General features: G+C 37.8%; 1 protein-coding gene across 6 annotated transcripts in view; it reads left to right on the forward strand.

The window, feature by feature from the left end:
• The window catches only part of LOC131050876 (uncharacterized), a 149784-nt gene extending 144390 nt beyond the window's left edge, over positions 1-5394 (forward strand). For 4 of the 6 annotated variants that reach the window (XM_059213913.1, XM_057985173.2, XM_059213912.1 and 1 more), the window contains 3 exons: positions 4632-4697; positions 4796-4873; positions 4990-5394. In XM_059213913.1, the coding sequence (XP_059069896.1) occupies positions 4632-4697; positions 4796-4873; positions 4990-5031 (186 nt within the window). In that variant the 3' untranslated portion in view covers positions 5032-5394. Of the gene's footprint in view, positions 1-2220; positions 2690-3676; positions 4601-4631; positions 4698-4795; positions 4874-4989 lie in introns of those variants that run through there. The other 2 variants (XM_059213914.1, XM_059213916.1) reach the window with 2 other exon arrangements.
• The last annotated feature ends 5884 nt before the right edge of the window (positions 5395-11278 follow it).

Below are 11278 nucleotides of genomic sequence, written 5' to 3' on the forward strand. Positions count from 1 at the left end.
TTGTACACAATAGAGGTGTTTTATATCCCCAAAAACTGAAAAATACATAACCAAGGTTACCCCAAGTTTCTAGGATGGGGGGACAGGGGGACAAGAGGATGCATTTCCAAGTTCCTGATTTTTCAAGCCATTTTCAGCTAAGTTGCCGGTGCCGGTTCGGATTCGGATTCGGGTTCGAGATTCGGGTTCACTAGTTTCTTCAAAATTGTTTTGGGGTGGGTTCGGGTTCGCTTTGGGTTCGTCCGTACAAAAACATATAAAAATATATACATATATGCAGCAGCAATTAAGTTCATAATACACCACTACCAACTATGCTAATAGTAAAGTAACATAGCAAAATGCCAAAATACACCACCATATCAATGTTTCAGTTCAAAACTATTAATGTCAACATTAGCAATCAGCCACCACTGATCAAATATCATCAAAAGTCATCAAACATATCACCCTTCAACACTTCTTGAGCAATGGCAAGCAAACAAGAAAGTTTAGCAATGGAAGCAAGAATTTTTCTTTTTCATTCACAAATGCACAAATGAGATATTTTTCACCTTTTTGGCCTTTTTAGTGGTCTATTTTAGGATTGGAGGGTCGAGTTGACCAAAAAAGAACTAAAAAAAATCAAAAAAATGTGTAAAACCAATCAAATTCTGCCAGAGTTCTGCTGCTGAAGTCAAAATTTGCTGCAAATTCTTTCAAATTCTCCCCAGGTCCTTCACAGCGAACCCATAGTCCAAACACGAGACCCTGGTTGTATTTATGTCGGACCAGACCAGGCCCCTGGGCTGCCAAGGAAGAATTTGGCAACTTAGATTTTTGGGGACGGCTAGGGGATGGCTACATAAAATATAGGGAAATTTTGAAGAATTGTTAAATATTAAAATATACATATACATAATAGACTGATGTTGAAAGCTCGGACAGGTAGCAAAGTTGGCTTGGACTGTGGGTTTGCTCCCCATTGATATCGGGTTTGACTCTGAGGCCTAGAATCACCCGATGGACCTAGCTTACGGACGGCTTGGTACATCTCCAGGGACTAGTCTCGCCTCAGCTCGCCCCATAATGGGAAACCTGTGTCGCTAGGCTGAGTCGCAGGGATGCCCTGGACTACCAAAAACAGAAAAGACTGATGTTGAAGTATGCTTCATGAAAGGCTAGAAAAAGCAATATATATCATATATGGGTATATATGTGGCTTTTCCCAACCTTTCATGAAGCATGCTTTAACATTAATCTATTATGTTCATACATACATAATACATGCAGACATCATAACACCTTCATTTCTTATATTGTTCTTGCTAGTAGCATTTTAAGCTTTGATATAAAAAAATTCTGCTTCTAAATCTGTGGTAACTTTTCTATGCTAATATTTTCCAATTGGCAATTGCCAATAGTTCTTTGTGTATCCCATTTCAATCAAATGATATGCTAGTTTTCAAAGTCATTAGTTCCTCTTTTTCATCCCAAAGCCATTAATTCTTATTTTTTGTCAAATCCTGATCTGTGGGTGGAGTGGAGAATAGCACCTTGCTTGTTGATATGCTGTTACTCGTTATTGTCGACCAAATAGATACTAGAGAGAATAAATCAATCATTTAGATTAGGTCTTCATTTCCAGAATTTGAAGGAGCACAATGCAATGTAGTTCTATTGAAGAATAGATGAAGTGCTTTGCAATTGTGATTTCATCCAAGTTTCAGGATTCATGTGTTTCATGTTAATTCTGAATGCTAGTGATACACATACAGGTAGAAGAGTATCTTGTTGGAAGCCTCACCAACCTAGTTTTCTTCTAGACTTCTGTATTTTTTGTTAGAGTATTGTGATGCAATTTTTAGGAATTTTTGTGTAGGTTCATTTTCCATTGCATGTAAATTGAGTAAAAAATTTTAAGTTCATTTTCCATTGCATGTAAATTGAGTAAAAAATTTTAATTTGTTTTTGGTAGCAAATTTTGTCAGTTAACTATGTCGAGAAAATTTGGAGTAAATTTGTGTTGGAACTTGGAATTACACATTTTGTTTTTGTCTAAAGTAGCTTGCAATCATTTTAACTCTCTATGAAAATATTATTGTGGTTTACTTTGGCACATCTGCAAACCAGATCTATTGTGCTAACATATTCAAATTTCAAACTGAATGCATATGTTAAAAAATTGGTGAATGTATGGGAGTGTTCTTTTCTTTAAAAAAATATTGGGCTTCATGTCAGGAACGTCTGGCCATCCCTTGGACGATTAAAGGAAGTCACAAATGTCCCCTCCTGTCCTCGAGATAGCGGGACGTCTCCAACATGAAGTCCAAGCATCCCCTGTGACAAGGGATGTTTCCTTCAAATTTCCGTTGAAAGGGGATGGCTCGGGGACGTCCCTGAGGTGTCCAGGACATCCCAGAAACGGGGACTTGTCGAATAGGCCCAGGAACGCACCCCCAAGTAAGCTTGTTCATAATGTTTCCTATGGGTAAAAAGGGAAAAAGCTTTGCATACCAGACTGTAAACAAAATAGGTATAGTGTTGTATATTCACCTCATTGCTAATATTAAACCTAACACCTATAGACACTTGATATCATTATAGTATTATACTGAACAAATTTCAGTGACCCCTAATTAATAGTTAAATGAAACACACATACTTCAGTTGTTTAAATATTTTTTTGTGTTTTACTGCCACTAAATTTTAAAAAGGGATAAATGATATGTTTCCTAGAATTCATGTTTGCAGGGATTTCATTTTACTACCAAGGTAGCTGACAATACTGTCCTAGATATTTAGAAAACTCGATTGTTCTTATATAGGTTGAAAAAACAGCTACAATTTACAGCTTAATACTCTCCCTAAGGCTGAGGTCCCATGGGAGGACTTGAACTTCTATTTTTCAGGAACAAGCGATCTCATGAAGAAAAATAAAATTTGCTACGGGATTATTTGGAATCTTTTCCTAGAAAATAGCAGCTACTTTTTAGGCTTGCATATTTAATCTGGTGAAAATGGGGTGGGGCTAGAAATTGTCCCACCAGCTTAGGAATGTTATCTGCCACTTGTTAATCGTCTAAGTTTAGATTTTTCGTAAAAAAAAAATTTGGAGGGAATTTTTTATTTATTTGTTTTTATCTCTATATACGCTGCAGAGAGTATAGAAGACCAGCAACAGACAAAGGTACTCTGTTCATAAGACCACCAGCTTCAATAAATTTTGGAGCTTAAACTTTTAAGCTGAACTGCACTAGAAAATTCATGGGACCAGGAGCTTTATAATTTTCCTAAAATATCTCAGCAGCTCCAGCTCTATTTTTTAGGAAGCCCCCCTCCATGGGACCCCACCCTAAATGTTTGCAACTTAAAAAGAAAAAAACAAAAACAAAAATGTAAAGGAATTTGAGCAAATGAACAATGGATAGTAAGCCTATCTCAAGTGACGTAGATTTGATGCTCTCTTTGTTCCCATTGTTGTTCTTTTCTCTTCTTATAGCAGTTCTCTTTCTTTGTCTTCTTCACAAATTGGAAAACGGAAAAATGAGATTGTTTTTTGTTTTTTGTCATTAGGGGGGTTGTTTTAGGTCTAGGGTTGGTGTAAAGGGGTGTGGAGGTCCTTGTGGACCTTACCATCCCTTTTTTTCCATTTTTTGGTTGTTTAAAATGTAATTGTTCAATGCCTGGGCTGCAGGGGACAGCTAATCACCCATAGGATGCTCGGGGGATGTTTGGACATCCAATCACCGTACAGGTGCAGCTAGTCATCCCCAGCCATTTCCTCCTGCAAATTTTCCATTTTGGAATGTTTCCATTTTTTTTCAGAAATCAGTTATGGATAGGAATGTTCTTCCCTATCTCTACAACCTAGAAATGCGCTCTATAGGAAGTGGGTCAAAATATGTAGGGGGATACCTCCCAAGGGTAATTAGAGTTTTTAGATTTTTATAATGTTCAAAACTGATTTTGTGAAGGTAGTTAATAGTGACTACAATCTTAAATGACTCTAGTTACCATGATTACCATGTTCATATTATAAGCAGAAACGTATTCTTTAATACTCTTGTCCACAAATAGTTAAGACTGTATAAATGTGAAGCAGATTTACATATAGCCTTAAATAAAAGTAATGTAATAAACCTCATTGATCTCCATAATTTAGTGTAATGTGGAATCCATGGATAAATATGTACTCACAAAATATGCATTGCTTATTTGCTACTTCTAGCTGGTGCAGAAGTTTTATTATGATCGTCGAGCAAAAACCTCAGACAAAAACTAAGTGGGTTACTATGTATAGTAACTTAAAAAATTCCTCGGTCTTCACAAGGGAGATCTCTTGTGGCAAGAAAGTGTAGTAGCTACGATGGGACCTAAGAAATCATCTCGCCTCAATAGTGTTTCAAATTCCATTTCTTACCTTTGCATATCAAATTTAATTAGAAGCTTCATTTCTCTTCCATTTGTTTGATTTTGTTTTGAATTACCATAAGCTAATCTTAGGGGTTAATGTAGCAAGATTTCACATTTAAGCAACATAGATTCTATATTTGTCTTGATTCGGTTCAATGAAATTAAAGGATGACACTTACAGAATTTTGCATTTTATGAACTTGGCATAAAAAAGTACTTGGTTGTTGATGTTATAGATTAGGCCAGGAGGACTTATAGTCATTGACAATGTATTATGGTATGGAAGAGTAGCTAATCCACAGGTATCTTCACTTGAAAATATCAGCATTCTATTCAATATTTACTTTCAAACTTTATACTTCTTTGATGGCCTCCTGAAACACCATAATTTGGAGTACAGATTGATGATAAGAGGACGAATAGCATACGTGATTTTAACAAACTAATATATAATGACAAGCGAGTGACCACTAGTATGGTATGGTCCCTATGTTAGCAAATCTATTTAGTTTCATCAAATTTACGTAATGCTCTCATTTTCTTTATATGAATAAACATTGATATACCTATGGTTTATCGCTTTATGAAACACAGATTCCTATTGGAGATGGGATGACGCTTTGTAGAAAAAAGTAATTCACCACTGTTTTGAATGTATTTGCTCTCGAGTTGCCCACTTTATCATTTAGTCTCAAATATGTTATCACTTACCTTCATTTATTATTAGAGATATACTGTTACGGGTAATTGGTTTAGGACATGCATGGTGGTTTTCTTCCAAGGTAAATCTGGGGTACTTTCAACACCCAAGAGCTAGCTGTTTGTGTATAGAGGAAATATTGCCTTGCATATTTTTTATGACACCTTGCACTTAGTTTCTACTGGTGTTTAGAGATGGATTCCCAATTCAAAATGGATAAAGCAATGTATACTCGATTTATCAATTTAGTTGTGAGATTATATTTTTTTGAGGGGAAACTATGAATTGTTTTTAAGTTATTTCATTGGAAACTTGAAGTTCATACTTACCATATATTCTTTATGGATAAAACAAGAGAACACTTTTAATTTATAGTTTTATTCCTATGGAAGAAAAGTAAATTCTTGTTGCAGTATTATATAATTAATGTTTATATGCCCTCAACCATATGAAATGAGTGGAGGATCTACTCAGTTATTCAAAAAAAAATAGTAAACCCCTTAATCAATATATATTTTTTATTCAACTTCCATTCATTATTTTAAAAATAGTATTTTAATTATTATTACTCACAATCCCTTTTTTAACTTTAGAGCTTTGTATTTACAATCTTTTTTAACTAATAAAAGTTTTAATACTAGTATGGATATCTTAAAATCTAAAAAACGTTGAGGGATATCAGATTAGAGTTATTGTATTTACTTAAAAATTATTTTATTTTACTTTGGAACTAGTTTTTTTTGTTGGAAAGTTAGGCACAAGGGAGCCATGCCTTGACAAAACAAGAGAATTAAAAAAATAAGGTGCATGTCCTAAAGACGGATGCATAATAATGACTATTTTTTGTTGGAAAGTTAGGCACAAGGGAACCATACCTTGACAAAATAAGATAATGAAAAAAATAAGGTGTATGTCCTAAAGACAGATGCATAATAATGACTATTTTCCTGGTCTAAAGACTAATATCACAAAGGAGTTTGTTGGACTAAATTTATATGGAATCACAATGATAACTTAATGATGAACGAATAGTACCAAACCGGTACTGAGAGGGGGGGGTGAATCAGTACAGACAAAAATACAGTCCAAAATAGGTTTGACAGCAAACACTTCAAATGACTGGCAGACAGTGACACCGGTTTGAAACAGAGTGCAACCGGTAAAGCTAAGAATGTCTGAGACAAGCATTAACCGGTTACTCACTTAGTTTTTCACTCAACTCGAGACTACACTACCATTTCACCCTTATGCATGAACATGTAATCTATCATCAGATCATAATAACAGTTAGTTCAACATGTTTTATTGACAAGCATAAAACACAGAACCATCATATGCTTGACAAACAATAGCAAAACATCACAAGATAAAAACATCACACATGACACACATTTTTCACGTGGAAACCCAATTGGGAAAAACCACGGTGGGGATGAAAACCCACAAGCTGTTTTTAAACTCTTTAGAAGTCCGCTTTCTTAGGAGTCTTGTCCGGTTAGAGACATTACAAAAGGTTCTGTTAGGAACCGATCCTGTTAGAGATCACCTGGTTAAGGGATGGCTACAATACCCGGTTAAGGGTTAAACCCTATTAAAGGTTACCTTGTTAGAGGATTTCAAGAATTCAATAGCTAAAGGATTTCGAACTCAGTAGCTCTGAGTTACCTCGTTAAAGGATTTTCAGCAAGTCGGTTAAGGCTACCCTGTTAAGGGATTTTCCAACTGTTGAGGTGGTTAGAGATCAATAGGTATTACAATGATCTGGTAACAACACTCAATGCCAATGTAGATCCGCTTAGGCTCCTCTTCACCTTCTGCACTTACACTCTGCAGGTATCACTTCTCTCCTTTTGCTCTGGCAAGAATCACGTATCCCTTCTCTTGGATACACACACACAACTTTTGCCAACAACTTCAGAAAGAGACACAAAATCGACTTTATAGGAAAACAGATAGGTCGGTAGTATAAACCCTAAACTCTAAACCTGTTAGGTTAAGGAATTCAAACGGTTCAATCCTGATCGTTGAGCACACTACATTAAATGCAGCAGATCTTGATCCACACTCAAGACATTTTCCATTGTCCATTTCCACCGATTTTATGGCGGTTGATAACCCATCACATGTTATCACCGTTTTACAGACTTCGCACATTCTCGAGGTAGATAGGAACAATCTCCCTCATGCAAGATCCTTCACGCACACAGGCTTGCGTGGCAACACGATCTGTTTTTCTTTACAATGCTAATTCATCACACAATATCATCGGTTGAGCCACACAGGCTTGAAGCACATCAACCGGAAACCCTAAAGTTGAGACTACCAACCGGTAGTCATACAATACTTCCATATGCCGATTCCCATAACTATATGCCGGTTCATCATGAACAAGCACACCGCTTCACTTTTGCACAATGTCGGTTCACAATGTTATACTGGTTCTTCATCATATTGACATCAATGACAACATACAGTGTCATTATGTCCTCATACCGGTTCACATAATGCCAACAATCTCCCCCTTTGGCATTGATGGCAATATACAAAGATATCTCTCCGCTTCACATCTTCTCCCCCAATTTTTGGAGATATCTTCTCCGCTTCACATCTTCTCCCCCTTTGACAACAATGTCGAAGTGGAGGCACAAGCTACCCTGTTCCATTATGCTGCTCCCCCTGAGGAGTAGCATCCTTCAACACATCAATCCAAAATAAATTTGACTATGCAATACCTGACTGATGTGGAGCATATGCTTTTAGTTCACCTCCTGAAGGGGCAGTACCCCTAATTCACCTCTTAAGTATATGAATGTAGTCTTTGAGAGAGGCTTGGTGAATATGTCTGCTAACTGCTCTTTACTGGAAACACGCTCCAGTGCAATCTCTTTGTTCTGAACCTTTTCCCTCAAGAAATGATACTTAAGCTCAAAGTGTTTGGTTCTAGAATGTAAAACCGGATTCTTGGAGATATTAATTGCACTAGTGTTGTCACAAAATATACTTACCGGTTCAGATACAGGAACTTTAACTTTGAAGCCATTCAATACATGCTTCATCCAAATTGTCTAAGTGCAATTCATGAAAGCTGCAACATACTCTGCTTCCGTTGTAGACTGAAAGATACAACTCTGCTTTTTACTCATCCATGAGACCAGTCTACCACCAAGGAAGAATGCACCACTGGTTCTGCTCTTCTGGTCATCTACATTACCAGCCCAATCAGCATCTGTGAACACTTTCAGGTTAAAATCATTATTGTATGGATACCATAACCCATAGTCAATAGTTTCTTTCAGATACCTAAGAATCCGCTTGACTGCAACCAAGTGGGATTCTCTTGGACTTTTCTGGAATCTTGCAGTAATGCCAACTGCATGTGCAATATCCGGTCTGCTATGCATTACATAATGCAACTTACCAATCATTGATTGGTATTCTTTCTCATCAACCAATGCAGAGTCATCTTCTTTGAATAGTTTACAACCGGTCACCATCGGTGTACCAACCGGTTTGCTATCTTCCATGCCAAAGGTCTTCAACACCTCTTTGACATACTTGGACTGAGTGATAAAGATTACATCCTTCATCTGCTGGATCTGCAGTCCAATGAAGAACTTAATCTCCCCTATGAGTGACATCTCAAACTCTTTCTTCATCTCATCTGCAAATTCATGACTCATCTTGTCATCTCCACCAAAGATAATGTCATCAACAAATACCTCACAAATCAGGATCTCATCTCCTTTAGACTTCAAGTAGATATTGTTATCTTCACTTGTTCTCACAAATCCAATCTTCACAAGATGGGAATGCAGGCGTTCATACCATGCTCTAGGTGCCTGCTTTAGCCCATATAAGGCTTTATGTAGCCTACATACCATGTCACTGTCTTCAGATAGGGCAAACCCATCTCGTTGCTCTATATACACCTCCTCTTCAAGTACACCATTTAAGAATGCAGATTTTACATCCATTTGATATACTTTGAAGCTTTTAAAAGCTGCATATGCAAGAAGCATACGAACTCCTTCCAATCTGGCTACAGGAGCAAAGGTTTCTCCATAGTCTTCTCCTTCTTCTTGAGCATATCCTTTGCATACCAATCTGGCTTTGTTTCTAATCACTGTGCCATCCTCATTCAGCTTATTTCTAAAGACCCATTTGGTACCAATGACATTTTTATGCTTTGGTCTGGGTACCAAAGACCATGTACCATTTTTCTCTATCTGGTCAAGTTCTTCTTCCATTGCCTTGATCCAGTCTTCATCTTTATGTGCCTCTTTAAATGATTTAGGCTCAAGTTCAGAGATCGTACATGAGTTTTTTCTGACCTTTCTTTTTGTAAGGATTCCTGCATCCTTATCTCCTATGATCTGATTAGGATCATGTTTCAGCTTGACATACCGAGGAATGGTCTTGATGGATTCCTCTTGCTTTTCTTCTTCATCCTCATCTCCATCAGTATCAGCATCTGTGTTTGTCGGTGTAGGAACACTGTTACTGGTACTCGGTTGACTGACAACCGGTTCCCAGAAGGTTGCAACCGGTTCATTTACCGCTTGCTCACTATCGGTTTCCTCAGTTTTCTCAGAGGTTTCATCAACTCTTACATTGATGCTTTCCATAATTCTCCGAGTCCTATTGTTGAAACACTTGAGAGCTTTGCTCTTGGTGGAATATCCGAGGAATATTCCCTCATCACATTTCACATCAAATTTGCTCTGGTGTTCACTCCTCTTGATGTAACATTTGCTACCAAATACTCTAAAGTAGTTAACCACAGGTGTCTTACCGGTCCAATACTCATAAGGAGTTTTCTCCTTACCTTTCTTGATGAGTACCCGGTTCATTGTGTAGACTGTAGTGCTCACCGCTTCTCTCCAAAAGGTGTGAGCTACCTTTCCTTGAATCAACATGGTTCTAGCTACTTCAACCACAGTCCGGTTATTCCTTTCTGCTAGGCCATTCTGCTGTGGAGTCCGGGGGGCAGACAATTGCCTCTTGATGCCATGTTCTTCACAGTACTTGTTGAATTCACCGGAAGTGAATTCCCCTCCTTGATCAGTTCTCAGGCACTTGATCCTTTTACAGCTTTCCTTCTCCACTAAAGCTCTGAAAGCTTTGAACTTTACAAAGGCTTTAGACTTGTCTTTCAAGAATGTGACCCACATCATTCTTGAGCAGTCATCAGTGAGAATCATGAAGTACCTATCGCCCTGCACGCTTCTAGTTTTCATGGGACCACACAAATTAGTATGCACAAGATCAAGCAAGTTGTCAGCAGTGAAAGATTTACCTTTAAAGGTTGAGGAAGACATTTTCCCCAATTGACACTCTCTACACAAGGTATTATCCGGTTTGCTTAGCACTGGCAATCCTCTAACTGCCTTGATCTTACTAGCTTTCACAATGTTATCAAAGTTTACATGGCAGAGTCTCCTATGCCATATCCAGCTATCATCAAATTTTGTCATAAGACGTGTACTTATATTTGCATTCAGATGAAATAGGTTACCTTTGGTCTGCATGTCGGTGGCCACCAATTCACCATTCTTTCCTTTGATTCTGCAAATTCCATTCTTGAATTTCAGAGTGAGGCCACTGTCATTCAGCTGGGCAACACTCAGAAGGTTGTGTCTGAGACCATCAACCCAATACACATTGTCAGCACTATTCTTTCCATTCAGAGAGATGGACCCTCTGCCTTTGACCATGCATGGTGCATCATTGCCAAAGCGAACCACACCACCATCATACTCTTCCAAGGATAGAAACTTGCTCCGGTCACCAGTCATATGGTGAGAACAGCCACTGTCAATGATCCACTCATTGGAATTATCAAACCGGGAGATAAGAGCCTTCTTGTCTGACACATCTTCCTTGACAGCAACAAACACAATATCTTCATTTTCTTCATCCTCTGATTCTTCATCTGTGACACCTTCATCAACTGCCACAAAACAGTTTCTTCGGTTTCCTCCTTTGAATTTCTTGAACCTTTCTGGTTTGTCCTTGTTGTCGCCATTAGGACAATTTACAGCAATATGTCCTATCCGGTTGCAAGAAAAGCATTTCAACGGTAGCTTACCTTTGTATTTGTCGGTTCCTTTAGGAAGTTTTTTGGCAAGGAGAGCTTCAAATGCCATCAAAATCTCTTCATCATCCATTTCTCTGCTCTGTCTT

The sequence above is a fragment of the Cryptomeria japonica genome, chromosome 11, assembly GCF_030272615.1.
Source record: "Cryptomeria japonica chromosome 11, Sugi_1.0, whole genome shotgun sequence".
NCBI classification, from domain to species: domain Eukaryota; kingdom Viridiplantae; phylum Streptophyta; class Pinopsida; order Cupressales; family Cupressaceae; genus Cryptomeria; species Cryptomeria japonica.